The sequence below is a fragment of the Puma concolor genome, chromosome C1, assembly GCF_028749965.1.
Source record: "Puma concolor isolate L17-30 chromosome C1, mPumCon1.1.hap2, whole genome shotgun sequence".
Lineage (NCBI taxonomy): Eukaryota > Metazoa > Chordata > Mammalia > Carnivora > Felidae > Puma > Puma concolor.
Genome location: NC_141674.1, coordinates 1,343,321 through 1,362,815, shown reverse-complemented (window position 1 = coordinate 1,362,815; position 19,495 = coordinate 1,343,321). Strand labels below are relative to the sequence as shown.

The 19,495-nt window shown below is 62.1% G+C and overlaps 2 protein-coding genes across 5 annotated transcripts; one reads left to right on the top strand and one right to left on the bottom strand.

Annotated features, from left to right (window-relative positions):
• Window positions 1-1,355: 1,355 nt before the first annotated feature.
• On the top strand, window positions 1,356-18,628 carry LOC147577715 (uncharacterized). Its single transcript, XM_086715442.1, has 2 exons — window positions 1,356-1,461; window positions 16,740-18,628. The coding sequence occupies exon 2, from the start codon at window positions 17,091-17,093 to the stop codon at window positions 18,090-18,092; it is 1,002 nt and encodes a 333-aa protein (XP_086571568.1). The 5' UTR covers window positions 1,356-1,461; window positions 16,740-17,090; the 3' UTR covers window positions 18,093-18,628.
• TNFRSF14 (TNF receptor superfamily member 14) lies at window positions 4,113-9,722 on the bottom strand. 4 transcript variants are annotated; one of them, XM_025934839.2, is made up of 8 exons: window positions 9,571-9,722; window positions 8,757-8,865; window positions 8,237-8,362; window positions 6,921-7,076; window positions 6,681-6,771; window positions 5,719-5,897; window positions 5,006-5,034; window positions 4,532-4,778 (listed from the first exon to the last, which is right to left on the bottom strand). In XM_025934839.2, the coding sequence occupies exons 1-8, from the start codon at window positions 9,577-9,579 to the stop codon at window positions 4,683-4,685; spliced, it is 795 nt and encodes a 264-aa protein (XP_025790624.1). In that variant the 5' UTR covers window positions 9,580-9,722; the 3' UTR covers window positions 4,532-4,682. The 4 variants fall into 4 exon arrangements, with proteins under 4 accessions (XP_086571569.1, XP_086571570.1, XP_025790624.1 ...); XM_086715443.1 differs by lacking the exon at window positions 5,719-5,897 and having other exon boundaries at window positions 4,113-4,778; XM_025934840.2 differs by lacking the exon at window positions 6,921-7,076.
• Window positions 18,629-19,495: the final 867 nt, after the last annotated feature.

Genomic DNA, 19,495 nt, shown 5'->3' with positions numbered 1-19,495 from the left:
GAGCCTAAGTCTTGCAGCCAGAAGCGGCTAGACCAGGGATGTGGAGGGGATCACATTAGACCAATGAGGAGGAAACTTCACGTGAGAGTCTTTAAGATTAGCAGCCGTCCTGGGGACTTAGGTGGCTGTCCTAACTCCCAAAAGACAACTCTATATAAGAATAGGAATAAAGAGGGGCACCTGGGTGGGTCAGTTGGTTAAGCGTCTGACCCTTGGTTTTGGCCAAGGTCATGATCTCACAGTTTGTGAGTTTGAACCCCGATTTCTCTCTCCCTCTCTACTCCTCCTGTCTCTCTCTTGCTCTCTTTCTTTCTTTCTCTCTCACAAGATAAACATTAAAAATTAAAAAAAAAAAAAAAAAGAATAGGAATAAAGAGAGGGCATCGAGTTTCTGGGTCTTATTACCATTCCGGCCAGGGGACTAACTTCCAGCTTCCTCCTCCCTGTAGAGCAGCCATTGGCTAGAGGATTGCAGCCTGAGCAATTGACACGAAAGTGTCCCAATAAGAAGGAGTGAATGACTACATACTTTTTAATTACTGAGGGTTATGGACAGTGCAGTCTCTAAGGAATTTGGAAGCAAGGCTTTCAGGACCTTGAGGGGCTAGCTGCTGTTAAGATAAGGTTACTTTTAGCCTGTAATAAGACACAAACATTAAGGCACTAATGCAGCCATGAATTCCTCGAGGAAGGTCACCTTTGGCATGTTTCAGGTGTCTGTCCGTGGGCAGCAAGCTGTAAGGAGATTTTAATTTAAGCCACATTTCTCTTGCCTTTGTTTCCCTCATCAGCATAGGGTTAGTTTTTCTTGGTAGTTGTCTTATTCATTTAAAATATAATTGTTTTTCATTATTTGAGTTTCAATTCTGTTTTACAGGTCCGCATCGGACCCTTGTTGATTAGATCCTTTGTTAGCCTTAAAAAATTACACTGCCAGTTACTTTACCAGCAAAAAAAAAAATGGTTTTATTTGGAAATAGCAGAGAATTGCAATCCAGGATGCAATTGCAGACAACAACGCAGAGGAAAGCCCGGCGGAGGTTCCTTCGTAGAGCACAGAGGGAGCTGGGATAGGCTGTTAACTTCACTGGAATAAGACAGAGCTTGAAGTGTAGTGGCTTCTCATTGGCTGGCCTGTGACAGTCTCTCACTGGCTGAGCTGTGAGAGGCTCTCATTGGTTAGCTTGTGACGGTTTCTCATTGGCTGGGCTGTGACTGTTTCTCACTGGCTGAGCTGTGAGAGGCTCTCATCGGCTGGACTGTTGCTGGGTAGTAGGAAGCTTTCCTTCCTCCCACTGAAGCAGTGAAAAGTAGCATCCTCCTGCAAGGCCGGCCTTCTCCTGCGGGGTGCTGCCCGGGTCAAGGAGAGTTCTAGGATGTGACCACCAGGGCACTTGTCCACTGTCCGCCACACCTGGACCTGGAGTTCTGAAAGATGCGTGAAGACTGCCTGCGTGCCTGGTAAGCCCTCCTGATCAGGGTCCGGGATGCCCACCGAGACCCGGACTGCTCTCCTGCCTCCTGGCCCCTGGGCGGGGGGAGCCCCATGGGTCACAGTGCCGGGTTCGGCAAGAAGCCCCCTCCCCTGGGCACCAGGACCCCTGCCCTCAGAACCCAGAGCTGCCTGATGAGAGCACACTGACCGAGGACATGGGGTTCAGTGTCCCTCCCCCACCCCCCAGCACTGGAAACCAGCCCACATGGGTCTCCTTGTGCCCTGGAGGGAAGCATGGGGCCGGTGAAGATCTACCCAGGAAGTGAGCCGAGGGTGGGGTGAGCCGTAGGGGAGGCTGCTGACCTAGGGGCCCTGAGGTCCCGGGAAGAGAGCCGTCAGGGGAAGGGAAGGGCTCGGGACCCCGCCAGGGACTGAGAGAGCAGGGGGGCATGGACCCTGGTTCCCCAAGGTGCAGCTCCAACATCAGGGCTCCTTCAAGGAGATGCCTGCCTGTCCCCACCCCCCACCCCCAGTTCACCTGCAGAGAAAGGAGCCACCAGGCCAGCAAGGCCCCAGCCTCCTGCCGGCCAGCGGGAAGGGAGCTGGTAGCAGAAAAGAGCTCCTCCCGATGGACGCAGGGTTGCTGGCCTGAGTGGCCCTGCTCCGCTCCCTCGAGACCCTGGGCGGAGGCAGGAGCCGAGGGGATAGAGGTGGAGGCAGAGACAGACGCAGGGGTGAAGTGGTCACGGGGGTGGGGTTTGCAGAGGGGGAGCAGGCTCAGGCCTTCGGTGAGCAGCCACTGAGGGCCCAGGGCCGTGTGCGCTGCGGGAGAAGGGAGGGACGGGGAGGGGCTTGCGAGGGCTGGGAGGTGGGCCCGGCAGCCAAGACCTGGTGATGCTGTGTGTTGAGTCCCTCTGAGCAGGGACCAGCCTGTCCTAACCTGTCCCATGGCTTCCCTCTGGAAACCTCTAACTCGTTCAACCCCCAGACTGGCAAAGGTGGGGGGGCCACTCTCAGCACAAAATAAACACAGCAGTTAAAGAGCCCGTGAATGCCTGTATCCTCCTGTATTTCTGAGCTCCTGTCTGAGGCTCTGGGCTGGTCTCTGGGATTCTATGGGCATCTTCTCCATGGCAGCGTTTCTAAAAAAAAAAAGGGGAGGGGGGCGCCTGGGTGGCTCAGTCAGTTGAGCGACCGACTTCAGCTCGGGTCATGATCTCACGGTTTGTGAGTTCGAGCCTTAAGTCGGGCTCTGTGCCGACAGCTCAGAGCCTGGAGCCCACTTCGGATTCTGTGTCTCCCTCTCTCTCTGCCCCTCCCCCGCTCATGCTCTGTCTCTGTCTCAGAAATAAATAAACATAAAAAAAAAAAAAAGGTGCTTAATAGAAAATAGAATCGGGGCAAAAAACATCCCGAAAGACAAAAAAAAGCCTAAAATGGCCCAGTGAGGGCTCGGAGCCGGTCCACTGCACGTGCTGTCTGTAACCATGTGTTCTGGGAGATGTTACCTCTTGAATTCTGTGGTGCTTTCGAAGGTTCTGACACACCCGTGATGTGCAAACATCTCACTGGAGAGCTAGCACCTCGCTAACGCTCTGGGTGGGATTTATAGTCTCCTTGGTGAGCTTGGCCGTCAGCCTGCACAGGTGAGCCCGAGGGCACCCTGGGCCTGGGGTGCTGGTCCAGAGGCCCTGGGGGCTTCTGCTGATCCTTGCTGCCCCACCTGGCGCCGTTTAGGTGCTGGGATGAGGCCCTGTGGCCTGGTGGCCCCGGTGGCCGCGGGCAGGCAGGAAAGTGACCTGAGAGGACTCGGACGTAACCCCCAGGGGGACCTTCTGGGGGCGCTTTGGGCTGATGCACACTGAGTGGCCGCATCGAACGTTGTATGAAGGGAGGTTTCACGGTGAGCCTGTCACTCCCGAGGCCCCGGCCTGGGCCAGCCGTTCTAGGAGCAGCCTGGTGGTTTTGATGGAGAATGCTCTGGAAGCCGGTGTGTGGGTTGCTGAGCTCCTTGGATTCTCGGGAGACAGAGCAGGGGCTGTGCATCAGAAACGAGTCAAACAGCGTCTTGTAAGACAAATCTGGGACAGCATGTGCCTCAAAATAATGACAGTCATGTATCACAATCCTCTGTCGAAGTAGGAAGCACGGGCCACCGTAGGGCCCGCAGGGGAAGCGCTCCGTCCACAGACGCTAACTCACTAGTGCACGAGGGGGAGTCACATCCCCGACTGGAAACCCTCACAATCACTTTTCAGGCAAAAATTGTCAGGGCGCTGGGGGGCTCAGTAAGCGTCTGACCTCCGCCCAGGTCGCGATCTCGCGGTTCGTGGGTTCGAGCCCCACGTCGGGCTCTGTGCTGACAGCTCAGAGCCTTCTTGGGATTCTCTCTCTCCCTCTCTCTATGCCCCTCCCCCACACTCGCTGACTCTCTCTCTCTCTCTCTCAAAAATAAATAACCATTAAAAAATTTTTTAGGGGCGCCTGGGTGGCGCAGTCGGTTGAGCATCCGACTTCAGCCAGGTCACGATCTCGCGGTCCGGGAGTTCGAGCCTCGCGTCAGGCTCTGGGCTGATGGCTCAGAGCCTGGAGCCTGTTTCCGATTCTGTGTCTCCCTCTCTCTCTGCCCCTCCCCCGTTCATGCTCTGTCTCTCTCTGTCCCAAAAATAAATAAACGTTGAAAAAAAAAAATTTTTTTTAATAAAAAAAATCTTTTAAATCATCAGTGGATGAAAGTTTTGGGAGAAACAGGAGGTTTACATACTCTCAAAACATCCTTCCAAAATATACTTTTTAACGAGAAATTAAAAAGCAAATTTTGTATTTGTTAAACAAATACACCTCCAATTTAGAAATCACTTGCAAACGTGACAGTCACGTGTCGTGCCGCATTCATGGTCCCTCCAGTGTCGCATTTGTGGTCCCTCCAGTGTCGCCGCAGCTGTGAGGTAGGTGCGGGCAGGCCCATCCTACAGAAGAGCTAGCCGAGGCCCAGAGGGGCTGGGAGTGAGCGGGGCTTGGAGCCAAGAGTGGCAGTGTCCTCACAGGGCTGGGTCTACACGTGGACAGCACAGGTGGCAGGGAGGCGGGCCCCCGCGAAGTTGATGGGAGGCGTGGGAGGTCCCCGAGCCCCCTGAGCGGCGGCCGGTATCCCTCTGCTGCGTCGAGTCTGAGGGCCCACAGTCTGCCCTCGGGGGCCTGGCGGCTTCGAGCGGGCACAGCCTGAGATGTCTCAGACGTCCGCCTCCTAGAGCCGGCGATCGGTGGGCTGGTCCCTCCCGGGAAACACGGATGCCGTCTCCTCCAAAGCCACTGTGGTGACGTCCGGCGGGGCCTGCGGGACCTGGGTGGACACGGCACGCCCTTCTGTGTCTCGATGGGGAATTTCCACACGAAGACCCGCCTGTAATGGGCCCCGCCCGTGGGCCTTGTGTTCGGGGTCTTCCTGGCTTTCTAAGGCGAGGAGGTGGCTTGGCCCGAAGGACCCAGGCCCCTCAGAGAACCGGGAGCCCCACCCACCCCGAAGGCATCACCTCCAGTGGGTGGGGGCCGGGGAATGGTCCATAATACCTGTAAGAGTCTCCCCTTGGCGGGTCCCCCTGCAAAACAGAGACCCTGTGTCACATAGAGTCCGCTCAGCATTGGGGGTTGGGGGGACCCAAGCTCCTGACTTCTCTCTGTGTGGCCTTCCCTGAGAGAAGGACCCTCCGGGAGACAGGCCGGACCCATGCGGACTTGTCCGCCAGGGAGCCCAGGACTCGTGACAACGTGGGGGCACTTCCTGCCCGAGCCTCCAGCTGCCACAACCTGTCCCTAACGCGCCCCGATGTGATGGTGATCCAGGGAAAGGGAGTGGACACTTCACAGGGGAGGGTCCCCCGGGGAACAGGCGCCCCTGAGTCGGGTGAGAAAGAACACCGGCCACTGGGCGGCACGCTCAGAGCCCGGGACCCTGAGGCCTGCCTGCGGCCTGGGGACCCTGGGGCGAGGGCCCAGCACGGACTAGCTGACAGCCTGAGAAGGTGGCTGACCTTCCCCGCTTGGACTCCTTGCCGAGCGCCCGCTCCCTGCTGGAGGCCAGAGCCGGGTCTGCGGGGCCAGGGCGGGGGCCTGGCCCAGATGGAGCCCGCAGCAGGGCAGATAAGCGGGCAGGGACCGAGCGACTGAGCGAACGATGTGAGGCCTCTCGGGAGGACCCAGCCCTGCCCACGGCTCCTGCTGACCTCCTCCCAACACGCCTGCTGGGGCCCTGAGCCCTGATGGGACCACACCCCCTTGCTTACCAGGTGACCGTCTGGTTTTCATCCTTTTCCTCAGTAGCCAGATGACTATGGGTATTATGCCACCAAGCAGGAGTACGGAAAAGGTCAAGCCCACAAAAAGAGAAAGGCTCCAGGAGGAGCACTTGACATCGGAGCTGCTGGTCCCAGCATTTAAAAGGCTCTGAAAAGGGCCGTTGCACCTAGGAGACAGCAGTGTGGGGGCCTGATGCTCACTCGACCTAGGGGTGGGGGGTGTCCCCGAGGCGCCGCCAGGCTCCACGAGGTGGAGGCAACCGCCCCGTGGCAAGGCGCTCGGCGGCTCTGGGTGTGAACTCGGGTCCCTCTGCCTTTCCAGGCCTCGCTGCTACGGGGAGACGGGTCAGGGAAGAGGGCCGGGGAGAGGCAGCAAGACAGAGAGGCACGGGGTCGGAGGAGACAGGGCAGAGAGAGCCCTGGTCAGGGGGGCACGACCCTTAGAGCCGGCATGACAGACAGACGGACAGACCCGAGGGAGGCAGGATGTCGCCCACCAGCAGCCACATCTGGTCACCCCAGCCCCCCCCCCCCCCACCTCCGCCCAGGGACACTGTGAGGGCCCAGGTTAGCTCTGGGCTCCGGGGATGGTCGCAGGAAGAATGGAGCCCTCACTTTGAGAACCTCCCTGACTCCAGATCCGCTGGGAGCCCCCATGGCCCCGATATCTGGGGACACCCCAGAACCACAGGGGACTGGGAATCTGGCGGCAGCATCCCTCCAGACCTGCCCCAGGGAAGAAGGTCCGTCCTTGGCCTCCAGGAAGCTCGCATCTACTGACTTTCAGTTCTCGGCTAACGTGATGGGGTGTGTGAGCCCCAGAGTCCAGGCAGGGGCTCCCCGGAGGCTGGCGCACGATAGGGAACAGCAGGGTGGGGCCTCATCTGCCAGGGGAGCTGGAGGAGCCCCTCCCAGGGACACAGGGCTGAGACCACCCTGGGATCATCTACCTGGTCCAGGGCCGGCACTCCTCCAGGGTCCCACTGGGCGAGAAGGTCTCTGGAGGGCAGTCCTCACACACCCTGTCCTGCCACTCCGTGCCTGAGAAATGACAGGGCCAGGCAGAGAGGATGCAGGGGATCAGGCCAGCGGGGCAGCTGGGCTCCCCCCACCCCGGGCTTGGGTCTGGGGTCCATCTCCTAGAGGGTGCTGGGGACCAGGAGGCCGGCTGCCCGCAGTCTCCCGCTCACCTCTCTGCTGTACCCTCTGGCCAGGTCTGCAGGCCGTGTGGGGACGGCACTCCGCACAGTCGTCCCCCGACTCACTAACGCAGAAGTGGCCCTGGTCACAGACGCACACGGTGTTCTCTGTTCTGGAGCACTGTCGCCTGGTCACCAGGCCCATGGCTGGGACCCAAGAGAAGGAGCTAAGAGCAGCTGCCGCGGGCAGTGCTGAGCGCCCCGTCCCAGGAGGAGGCCAAGCAGAGGCCCGGACAGCACCGTGGGCCTGAGGGCTCCCGCCTGCGGACAGGTTGGCGACAGGCCCCCAGCCCAGCGGCGCAGCCTGGTGCGTGTGTCTGGGGCCAGCTCTGCTCCCGCCAGAGATCCCGCCGGGCGCACTGCCCGCTCAGCCCGAACCCAGCACCTGCCGGGGAGCCGGCCTGGTGGGGAACCGGAGATTGGTGGCAGCAGGCGCACACAGGAAGTAGGAACCACAGTCAGCCACCGGCCCCAGCCCCGGGGCAGTCCCAGGAAGCAGGACCCGGCCCGCAACACCCACACCTGAAGACCCCGCCCCTCAGGCAGTCTATCAGGCTAGTCAGATGGCAGCGACAGAGCAGTGAGAGCCCCTCCCCCAGCTGGCAGTGGCGGGGAGGGAGGTGGGGATAGCGCCGGGCCTGGGCTCACCCCTGCACCCCTGCTGAGGGGCAGCCTCTGTGCCTCTGCACCCCAACCTCAGCCCGATAAGACAGGTGTTTTGTTCAGCGGCATCGCAGGATCTGTGGGTGAGCCCGAGGCTCCCAGCCCCTGACCCCACCTGGCTGGACCCAAATGCATTCCAGCCTCCACCTGTGCCCCTGTCTTTCCTCCTGGGGTCCCTCCACCCCAGACCACCTGGCAGGAAGAAGGTGAGGGTCAGAGCGCTGAGCCGCGAGTAGGGCCCGCCGCGGTGTGGTGTGGAGGCTGGGGGGGGGGGTGGGGAGGTCGCGAGAACCCGCACGCTGCGAGTGGGCGAGGTCCAGACCCTCAGGACCCGTGCGCGGGGCAAGCAGTACGGGACCCTGGGGCTCCATCAGGGCTGGCCGCAGGCTCAGGTGTCCATGTGACTGACACGGTCCCTGAGCTCTGGAGGGCCTGGCTAACGGGGTTACAAAGGCACTGACCCCACTCCGGGGAGAGACAGGGGTGGACAGAGGCCCAAGGCTCCCTGAAGGATGTGCCTGCAGACCTCTGCCCGGGAGGCAGACCGGCCTGGCCCAGCATCTGGTCCGGTCACGTGGGCACGCCCCCACAGCGGGATGTGGGATGGGACAGAGGCGGGTAGCCTTTGGGGCCAGTGTTCTTACCTGGGTCACACACACGACACTGAAGACACTCGCTCAGGCCATTGAGGTGGGCCGTGTAGGTCCCCGGGTCGCAGGGGACACACAGCGTGCCGGTCAGCTCCCCGCAGGCCTCCTGCACCCGGTAACCTGCACCCCAGAGGCTCCGTGTCACTCGGGCCTGGGGAGGGCCCTGAGGGGGCTCACGCGTGCTGCCACCCGGAGGCCCCCAGCAGGTGTGACCACACCCCCAGGACCGAAGGGCACCCGAGCTGCTCCCCACGCCACACACGGTGCCCCGCTGCCTCTCACCAGCGAGCCTGCTCGGGGACGGGTAGGAATGCTCTGGAAGGAGGTGTGGGCATGACTCTGGAAGGAGGTGTGGGCATGGCCCAGCTCCTGGCCATGAATGGGCTGGCTGGGGCCCCCGGGCCCCATCCCTGTGCAGGAAGGGACCCCAGGGTCTCGGGAAGAAGAGTGGAAGAGGGGCTGAGGGGGCTTCACCCGCCCCTGCCTGTCCCCCTGCCCCCAGGCCTGCACGTACCTGGGCCGCACTTCGGGCAGCACTCGGCCCCTACCGGATACTCCTCCTCTTTGCACGGGGCCGCGGCCAAGGAGCAGCGCAGGGGCCCCAGGAGGAGCAGGTACAGGGTCTGTGGAGACAGGGCACAGCTGGGGAGGCGAGGGGGGAGCTGCCAGGGCTGTCCCCGGGGCCCCGGGCTCACCCCCTGTGAAATGTGGGGGCAGCAGCCCTTGGGGAACCGCACGGACAGAGCAGGGACGCCCTGAGGAGTCACAGGCCGCGCAGGGGAGGCAGGCGGCTCTGGGCAGGGGGTGGGGAGGAGGGCTATCTGGGGGGCCCCGGTTCCCGGGCTGACTCAGCCCACAGCCCCGGGGGGGGGGCCCTCCTGAGGAGTAACTGCCGGGGGGGCTAGCCGCCAGCCGGGCCAAGTCCCGGATCCCGCCCTCTCTGCACAAACAAGGACTTTATCACTGAGCACCGGGCTGTGGCCGGTGGGTGGGGAGGAGTCCGTTGCTGGAATCCTGCTTTCCAGGAGCAGCGCCCTCCAGTGGGGGCGGGGGGTGCTGCCCCTGAGGCCCAGGAAAGGGTGGTGGGGGAAGGTGGACGGAGAGGAACACTGCTGCTTGGGGGGATGGCTTCCTGCCAGTCTGTTCACCAACCGCTGGTAGCAGGGGCCGAGTGCCGGGGCCTGAGTCAGCCCAAGAGCTAGGGCAGCTGGGGAACAAAAGCCTACAGGAGACAGGAAGTGGCTGTGGCCCAGGGCAGGTCCCCGGAGAGGGCTGGGACACACACACGCACACACACGCACACACACGCACGGGCTCAGAGGACTCACCAGGCTCATGTCATCAGTCTCGGGTGCCCGGCTCCAGGGGGGCGGCCCCCAGCCTCAGAGAGGCTCTGTGCTCCCCCTCAGGACCCTTCATTCCCCAGCCGCGGCCCCAGGACCCCTGTCAGCAGATTCGACTTGCGCTCAGTCCGGAACCAGCCCTTTCGAAAGTAAAAGAAAAGCTGTTGTGGGCCAATGAGGAGGCGTGTCGTTTCTTAGAACTTTCCTAACTGCCCCGGGGAGCAGGGACTGGAGCCCACAGTGGAGGCTGGAGTGGGGTGCAGGAGACGGAAGGTGACCAGGCCGAGTGATGAGGTTTTTGGGGTGACAGTGGGGTTCGCGGCCAAGAAAGAATTCTTGAAGCCGTCTTTGGTGCATAAAAGGTGATTTTAGTAAAGACGGGGACCTGATCCCTGGGCAGGAAGCGCTGCCCCGGATTCAGGAGGAGACACTGGGCTCACAGCCAGCCCGGAGTCTGGAGTCAGGGGAGGTGAAGTCCAGGGGAAGTTTCCAGTGACACTTTCACATGCTAAAGACTCCCCGGGTCCTGGAGGCCTGGCTGCTGTCAGGCTAAGGTTGTTTTCCCGGTGGGGATTTTGTTCCGCCCGCCTAAGTATCTCTCCATGGGCTGCAGGTTAGAAGGAAATTTAGTTCTATCTGCCATTGTCCCCACATCACCATGGAGGGCGACGGAGACTCAGATCCTGCAGGACTGTGACCTCTGTCGGCTAACCCTTTCCTGTGGCATTGGGCAGCCGGGACTGTAGAGGAGTATCACACACATGCCACCTGGGGGCAGGGGGTGCGGCCTGTCAGCCCCCTCCTCAAGAGCAGAGGTAGAGGGGAGGGGGGAAGGGGTGTGCAAAGGCCGGAGGCAGGGCCACAGGGGCAGAGCCTGGGTGCCTTCCTCCTGCCTGGGCGCTGAGCGCGCCCTAAGTTCCGGCTGGGCAAGTTCCCCTGCCCCTCCCCTGTCCGTTAGCAGCCCCCCTTGAGGCCACAAAAGGAGTCTTCCTGGTTTCCTGTCCCCTGTCTCAGCTTCTGCTGAAGCAGGGTGACCGTCCCCTCCGTCCCCTCCGTCCCCTCCGAAGGAACCCGTCTCCCACACAGGGCCCTGCAGGGCACATCCCCTCCTCCACCGGGGACTGGGGTTCCTGCTTTCCATGTGCGTATTTCTGAGCACAGCACTGCAGAAGGGTGTCTCCCCAGACCGCTGGAGCCTGGGTGTAGGGGGGAGCCCCCTGAGTCTCCCGTGGGGATGAGAGACGGAGGCCACGCTTTGCTTTCCCTGAGCCCACCCACTGTGTCCACACCTCACCTGTCCCTGGGAAGGGGCTGGGCTGGTTCGTTCTTGTTCCCATTTCACAGATAGATAGATGGGCTCGGAAAGCAACAGGTCTGGCCCAGGTTCTCTTGGTTTTCTTTCTTTTTTTTTTAATATTAAAAAAAATTGTTTTAATGTTTATTTATTTTTGAAAGAGAGAGAGAGAGAGAGAGACAAAGCGTGAGCAAAGGAGGGGCAGAGAGAGGGAGACGCAGAATCCGAAGCAGGCTCCAGGCTCCGAGCCGTCAGCACAGAGCCCGACACGGGGCTCGGACCCGCGGACCGCGAGATCGTGGCCTGAGCTGAAGTCAGACGTTCAACCATCTCAGTCACCCAGGCGCCCCTCTTTCTTTTCTTTTTTAATTTATTTTTGAGGGAGACAGCGCGAGCAGAGGAGGGGCAGAGAGAGGGGAGACAGAGGATCGAAAGCGGGCTCTGTGCTTACAGCAGCGAGCCCATGCGGGGCTCGAACCCATGAACTGTGAGATCATGACCTAAGCCCAAGTTGGGCGCTCAACCAACAGAGCCACTCAGGCGCCCCGGGCCCAGGGTCTCTTGGGTGCACACCATGCTGGGACCCAAACCCCAACTTCCCGTCCAGAAGGGGCCCTCCCCACCCTGGCTTCCCAGCATCGTGGCTGCCCCTGGAGCCGGTGGACGTGTGGACAGCTTAGGGGTGGGGGACCACCACATGCCCGGTGCCCTAAGAGGCCGGCGGGGGGCTGGTGCGAGGCACCCGGTGGTTAGCCCCACCCCACCCCCGCTGGCACCTCGAATGGGAAGTATCTTGGGGAGTCTCCCCCAGAGCCCCATGGCTCCCACATCGCTTCAGCCCGTGGTCATGTGACAGGCATGACACCCTCTGACTTCCCTCGTCTCTGAGGCTGCAAATCAATGAGACCCATCCCGGCCCCGATGTCCAGCTCCACAGGCCCCGGGTAGGTCCCCATCGCCAGACCCAGGATCCACTGAGCGGATCGCTGGTCTCCCAGCCCAGACTGACCTTGGCACCAATGTCCCTGGGATCGCTACCTCTTCCATTTCTCAGGGGACGCTGAGGAGGACAGCCTGGGTGCCGGGAAAGGAAGCGGGCAGGGGTGAAGTCACAAGGATGGGGTGGGGGCTGCCGCTGTCCTGTTGTCAAAAGCCTCCCAGCGCTCAGAAGCGGGGTCCACCTCTGATCACCATCCCCCAGGACGGCGTCCTCCAAGGCCGGGGCCGGGGGGTGTCAGGTGGGACCCAAGGGCTGGGGAGCCCCCGCGAGGCCCCCCGTGAGCACAGGCTCGGCTCCCAGCCCTGAGGGGCTGTTGGAGGGAGCCCCCACCCGGACAGTCACCACAGGTCCCCTAACTGTCATCGGGAGCGCACCAGGACTGCTATATTTCTTCTTGGTTTCAACTCCATCACTGGAAATCATCTTACAAAGAAATCACCGAGCAGGTTGGGTCACACGTTGGTGTGTGACGTTTTAACGGACACTCCCCAGCCTCTGGGACCCGGGCCGGGCAGGGAGGGGAGGACTGAGCACCGTGTCCTCACGGGGGCTGGTCGCAACAGAGTTAACTGGGTGCCACATGCCAGCCGAGGCTCGTGGTTCCAAAGGTGTGGAAGCAGAGAGGTTAGGTGGCCCGTCCAGGGCCACTGGGACACAGCGCGTCCGCAGCAGCGCTGTGCTCGAACCCCCAGCCTGACTCCATGTTGGGCCTCCAGGGTCTCCCAGCCACCGCGGCCACCGCAGAGCCGGGCAGGGGGTCGGCAGGGAACTCAAGACGTCCGTCCTGCGTGCACCGGACTGAACTACCTGGGCAAGGACAGCCCCAGAGACAGTCTGGACCTGCCCGTCCTTGTTCAGAGGCTAGGGGACGTGGCTGATGCTCGCGGGGCTTGCTGGCTCTCCCCCAGCGTGCCCAGGCCGACCCGACGCCCGTGGGAGGGAAGAGCCCATGTGGGCAGAGTCCCGGAGCAAGGCAGGAGGACGCGGTCCTGTGTGCCTCCGACCTTGGACCCCACCTGTGCGTGACGGCCGGGCTCTGCAGCGGGCACGCTGACGCCCACGCATGTGGAGAGGCTGGGACTCCAGGGGTGGCGGTGGGGGCCGCTGTCCTGCTCATCGCTCGGGAAAAGCCCCAGGGCTCAGTCACCGTTGTCAATGAAGCCCGGGCGCCAGGCGGCCCGCTGTTTTCTCCTTGCCCCTCAGCTGGCCAGCCGCCCCCCTGCTCTGTGGCCGCAGCACCAGGAGCCCTGGGGGGCGATGCAGAGGACACAGGAGAGGAGCCCCTGACCTCACGTTCCTTCTTGTGAGGGTGTCTCTGGAATGTCTGCCTCCCTCACGGGACCCCGTCCTCGCAGAACCAGCCCTGGCATCTCCCCTGTCCCCTTTCTGCTCCCCCTGCCTGCAGTGCCCCCAGATGAATGCTCTCTTTCTGCAGTGGTGATCACGGTCCCCCAGGACAACCGGCCCTGCCCCTGAGGACAGGTGGGGGCTTGGGAGGCCCCGGGGGACAGCCACCAGTACAGGCCACGTCCCCACACCGGAAGCCTGCTAGAGGGTACCTCCATGCTGCTGTTCATGTGGGCGTGTACACCCTCCTGCCTGTAGGCCATCTGGGGGTTTCCAACGAAGGGGAAGGGGCACGCTCCACTCAACCCTCATTTGCATCGGGAATGTTCTAGAATGTTCTAGGAACCCCAGCAGCACACAGGGGCCTCAGAGCATGCTCAAGGTAGGGTCTGGGGGCGCTGGCAACCACTGTGCCTCCTGTCACACCCCCACTGACCTTCCAACTCCTGCCATGCTCCTCAGGATAGGGGTGGCTAAGGGTCCCACTGGCAGCCGCCAATGCCCTCATGGTCACTACCTAATTCCATTTCTAAGGGACCCTGGGGAGGAGATCCTGGGCAGCAGGGTAGGACCAGGCAGGGGCACCTGACTCATCATTGAGGAGGTGAGACAGAAGGAGGAGGCTGGAGATAGGGCCCTCCGCTCCCCCGTTGCTGGCTGTCACCTGCCAGGTGTGGCCCTCCCCTTCCTCAGTGCTAGGCACCCAGGAATCAGCATGTCTGTGGCTCCCACACCCCATCTTTCCTGGGAGATGAGGTGGAGCCCACCCCCCCAGGCATCTCCTCCCATAACCCCCTGAGACCTGGGTCCTGGGACCCCTGCCCCTCCCCCGTCTCAGCCGGAGCCTGTGCCCAGAGACCCACAGGGCTCACGCCGGATGCCTCACCCTGAGGGCCCTGCCCGGGCCAGGCTGCCTGTTCCCTCTGCATCACAGTGACCTCCCGGTCAGGACACTGCACAGGGACTCTGGGAATCCCCCAATCACATTTCCCCTTTCTTCTTAAGACAGAGATCTCCAGGGTCTCTGGAGGGTAGGAGAGAGGTGGTGTGAACCATGGTGCTTGAGCCGGACTTCGGAGAGTGGGAGGCGGGAGCATCCTGACGCTCCACTACAGAAGCTCCCCCACCTCTCCCCTGCATTCTGGCCACCCTCAGCTTCCCCTGCTCTGTGTGAGCCCCAGGCTGGACAATGTGCTCACAGGCAAAGCAGCCTGGTCCTCGACCTCCTGGGGCTCAAGGTCTCAGGAGGGAGCCACATCAAAAAGCCAGAAAAAGAGGGGCACCTGGGTGGCTCAGTCGGTGAAGCGTCCGACTTCGGCTCAGGTCATGATCTCGCAGTTTATGAGTTCGAGCCCCGCGTGGGGCTCTGTGGTGACAGCTCAGAGCCTGGAGCTGCTTCGGATTCTGTCTCTCCCTCTCTCTCTCTGCCCCTCCCCTGCTCTCTCTCAAAAATAAATAAACATTGGGGCGCCTGGGTGGCGCAGTCGGTTAAGCGTCCGACTTCAGCCAGGTCACGATCTCGCGGTCCATGAGTTCGAGCCCCGCGTCAGGCTCTGGGCTGATGGCTCAGAGCCTGGAGCCTGTTTCCGATTCTGTGTCTCCCTCTCTCTGCCCCTCCCTTGTTCATGCTCTGTCTCTCTGTCCCAAAAATAAATAAACGTTGAAAAAAAAATAAAATAAAATAAAAATAAAAATAAATAAACATTGAAAAAATTTTTAGTAAATAAAAATAAAAGCCAGAAATAGAGTCATGTGATGAGCACCCACTTGGGCGGGGGTTGGGCAGGGGCCAGGCGGGGCTCTGAAGGATGAATACGAGCCCTGGTGGGGGGCGAGGTAGGGAAGGGCATCTCTGAGAAAGAACCTAAGATAGGTTGGGCCATGCAGCTGGGAAGCACCTGGCGTCCGCTGTCGGTGAGGCAGGGGCTGGCCACGGGTGCTGGCCGAGGCCCAGTCCTACGCAGAGATGGGAGATTCCGGTACGTCCCGTGCTGTGAAGGCTGTGCAGTGTTCCGGCTGGTGTGCAGGGTGGACCAAGGGGACAGGAGCTTGACGAGGAGGCTCCAGTGGTTGTCCAGGTGGGAACTGGGGGGGGGGGGGGCAGGCTGCAGAGCTGGAGGGCCCCAAGAGAGGGATGTGGGTGATGCCCAGAGGCAGGGAGCCTCCAGGGGTCACGGTCATGGTGTGGAGGAGGGTGAATGGAACGCACTGCGGGGCCTCACACCTGCGGCAGAGGGAAGGACAAGGCGGTGAGGGCTCAGCCGAGGGCCAGAGGGTGCTCGGGTGGCCTGGGACTTCCCAGAGGTCGAGGGGCAGAACTGGGAGGCTGTCCTCTGCCCAGACGCCTGTCCCCCCCCACCCCAGCTCCAGAGCCAGCTGCTGACCCCCATCTGCCTGCGTCCCAAGCCTGGTGTGCCCGGCACCCCCCCGCCCCCCCACTCCTCCCCGGCACTGGGTAGGGCCTTCTCCTCCCCCCCAAAACCAGACCCCTGGGAGTGGCTGTGCTCCACTCTTCACAGCCCCACACCCTACGCCCCGCCCCTTCTGGGCTTGGAGACACTGCTCGGAACATCCTCACCCCTCCCTCCCCAGGCACACAGCACCACCCGCAGCCCTGTCTCTGCTGCCCAGGCTGGGGCAGGCACCGTTTCCAGCTCTAACTCGGGCCGGGTTTGCCCCTCCCCACACCCTCTGGTGCCTCTGACCAGAGCCCCTCAGTGCCCCGCACAGTCAGGCCCTGGCTGCCTCTCCAACTCCTCACCTGCTCCCCCTGCCCCCTCCCGTCCTCCAGCCGCACCGACCCTCAGTTCCCGCATATTCCAAGTCCTCGTGTCCTGGAGCCTCATGCTCACTCACCCCCCACGGCTCCTCCCGGGCCCCGCAGGAAGGACAGCAGTTCGCCTGCACCCTGTCCCTGGTGCAGGCCTCATGCTCACCGCAGCCCTGTGCTGAACAGGGTCGGCACCCTGGGAACCATCACTTTACAGACAAGGAAACCGAGGCAGAGAGCAGGCCAGGCAAGGAGGCCCCACAGCTCTGGAGGAGCCAGCGAGCGCGGGCAGAGGAAGCGTTCCCAGCCCTGGTCACCACTCGGCACTGCCTCTCGGCTTTCAGCTCAGGGAGAGAGTTCTGGAAGGCGGAGGGCTCCCCTGTTTCTGTTCCGTTCAGAATCGGACAATCCGGGCCCCGAACTGAGCACGACTAGCACTCGGGGGGGGGGGGGCGGGGAGCTTCAGGCAGCTGCACCTGACATCTTGGGGACCATCGGGCACCTGAAGCATCCTCACTGAGGCTCACGGTCGTGCTGAGGGAGAGGCCAGTGCCGCCAGAGCCACGGTGGGATGGCCATTCTGGAACACGCTGCTCTAACCTGGAGGAAGTGGGTCAGGGGGGCCGGGCCAGGGGTGGACTCACATCGGGGCTGTCACTGGGGACAGTCACTGGAGCTGTCAAGACCGCATGCCCCGGGTGGGCGGCTCAAACAACACACTTCTATGTCTCCCGGTTCTGGAGGAGGGAAGTCCGAGATCAAGGCGCCAGCGAGGTGGTTCTGAGGCCTCTCTCCCCGGACGGTGGACACTGCCATGTCCCTGGGCCCCCACGCCGCCCTCCTCTGTGCACACGCGTCGAGAGAGAGACCTCAGATGTCTCCTCCTCCGAAGGACACCGGACCTGTGGGGTCAGGCTCTGCCCTTATGACCTCATATGACCCTAACGACCCCCTGAAAGCCTTGTGTCCAAATGCAGTCAAGTTCGAGTCAGGGCTTCAACTCATGAATTTGGGGGGCACACAGTTCAGGGCAGTGTCCAAGCAGAATGTGAGCTCCTGGGGACAGGGAGCTGTGTCCCCAGCGCCTGGCACAAATGCCCCGGGCACACGTGAGGTGGAGGAGAGCCGCCGCCCGAGGAGAGCTGGCCCGCGCCGGGAGCCGGGCTTGCGCTGTCCTGCTGCGTCACGTGACGTCGCGGTGCGTCGGCATCCACAAGGACACGGACCGGGTGTGCGCTCAGACAAAACAGAATCACCGTCAGGCCACCACAAGACCGGCTAATCCTGGCGGCTGGTCTCGCGCACCCCCCTGCCTTGATCCAGGCTGCCCACGACGGCGGCGAGGGGCGTTAAGACCCCCGGTCCCGGAGGCCCCTGCTCCTGGCCGCACTCAGGCGCAGCACAGCCCAGACCCGGTCCCGCCGACCAGCGCCCGCGGGAGTGTCCCTGGCTGGCACAGGCAATCCCCCGACCTCACGGCTCAGGCATGTGCCTGGCCGTCCGGCTGCAGGACGACGACCGGGGTTCTCGTTCTTCTGGTCGAGGGGCCACAAGAGGCAAGAAGCGCAGTTTCTCAGGCTGGCGCTGGTCACCTGGAGGGAACTCCGGCAGGCCGGTCCCGACAGCCACACGCAGACGGCCGCCAGCACGTAGGGCGTCCCGCGCCCCGAGAAACGTCAGGCATCTTTCCGCTGGGGGCGTGGGGACAGCTCCCCCGAAGGGCCAACTTCCGCTTTCTGCTTTGTTCTCTCCTGCACCGTGTGGGTTTCACTTCTGCAAGAAAAAAGCTGAGTGAGAGATGTAGCGGCATTCACGGTGGGGGAAGGCCGGGCCACCAGGCCAGCCTCAAGGGAGCCCACGCTTTCCCCAGAAGAGACGCCTTCCGGACAGTCAGGACGGTTCCGGTCTGCCGCACACTCCACACCCCACCTCCTCTCCGGCCCCCGCACTCCCTGCCGTCCAGCGCTCAGCCCTGCACCGAGGGGTTCGGAGACGAATCCGGTGCAGGTCCTGCCGGCAGGGGCCGCCTCCAGGGCCTGCACGCCCGTGTTCACAGCAGCATTATTCACACGGCCCCGGGTGTCTGTCACACATGAACGGACCCATCAGGGGAGTGTCACCGGAGCTGGGACGTGCGCTGCGGCACGGCTGACCTAAAGGATCCCGTGCTCGGTGAACTAAGCCGGTCACGAGGACAGAGTCCCCCTGAATCCAGTGGCACGAGGGGCCTGGCGTCACCGAGTGCCTGGAGAGAGTGGGCCCCAGGGTCTGGGGGCGGGGGAAGCGTCAGTTTGGGAAGACGGAAAGTTCTGGAGATGGACGGTGGGCCTGGCCTCAGTGTGGATGTGCTTAACGCCCCCGAGCTGTGCACTTACCAATGGTTAGGACGGCAAATCTTCCGTATATTTCGCCACAATTTTTTAAAAGCAAATCAAGAAAATTGTAAAAAGAAAGACGGAGGGATCCTTGTGTTGACTGAGCGTGCTGTGTCGTGACCATGTCGGCCGTAAACCCCGAACATAGCTTTGTAAGACGTTACCCACGGGGGACGTCAGGCAAAGGGCGCACGGAGTCTGTATGATTTCTTACAACTCCTGTGAATTACATCAAAATAAACAGACATGCGCCCTGAGCTGACGTGTTGCACGTGGGGTAGCATGTGAAGCCCCAAGGCCACGGCCTCCGAGGGTCCTGCACCGACCGGAGCCCGGCCCCAGCCGCACACGGGAAGCCCCCGCTGCAGGCAGCAGGTGCACCCCCGCCCCCCGCCCCCTGCCAGCGGAGAGGATGCGCCTGCGTTTGGGAGCAGTGGTTCTGTTTTCAGGACATTCCGTAACCTGTTTTCCCCTGAGCTGTCGTCATGAGACGAACAGTGTGCCTCTAGTTTCCTTTCTCTTTTGTTTAAACAAGGTCACTGGATGTCATTTTCTTTTAAGTTTATTTATTCTGCGAGGGAAAGACGGACAGAATCCCCAGCAGACGCCAGGCTCAGCGCAGAGCCCGCCGCGAGGCTCCATCACACAAACCGTGAGATCGTGAACTGAGCAGAGGCCGAGAGTTGGACGTTCGGCCGACCGAGCCGCCCGGGGGGGCCCCCGCGCCCCCGCGCCTGGACATTCTGACACCCACCCGCCCGCGGGGAGCCAGACCGGGACCTGCCGGGGCACAGACTGCTCGTCCCCCAGTAAGCGGCCCCAGGCCTGTGTCTCCGTGTCCCCTTCTGAGGGACTGAAGACCCTCGGACACAAGTGGGCTCGATCGGCCCCCAGATAAGGTAGGGAATCCGGAGACCCCGATTCCAATGCTGCCATATGTGGCACAAGACAGACGGGCTCCCTGGAATCACGATCCAGAAAGCAGGAAGTCAAGCCTGCAGCCCAGGCCCGCCCCGGGTTAGGCCCTGAGACAGGCCTGGGCCCGGTGAGGAGGGGCGGTCGCCCACGGCTGAGGGGCTCCGCCCAGCCCTGCTAAGGAAGCTGGGAGGGTCCGGAGCCCTTGG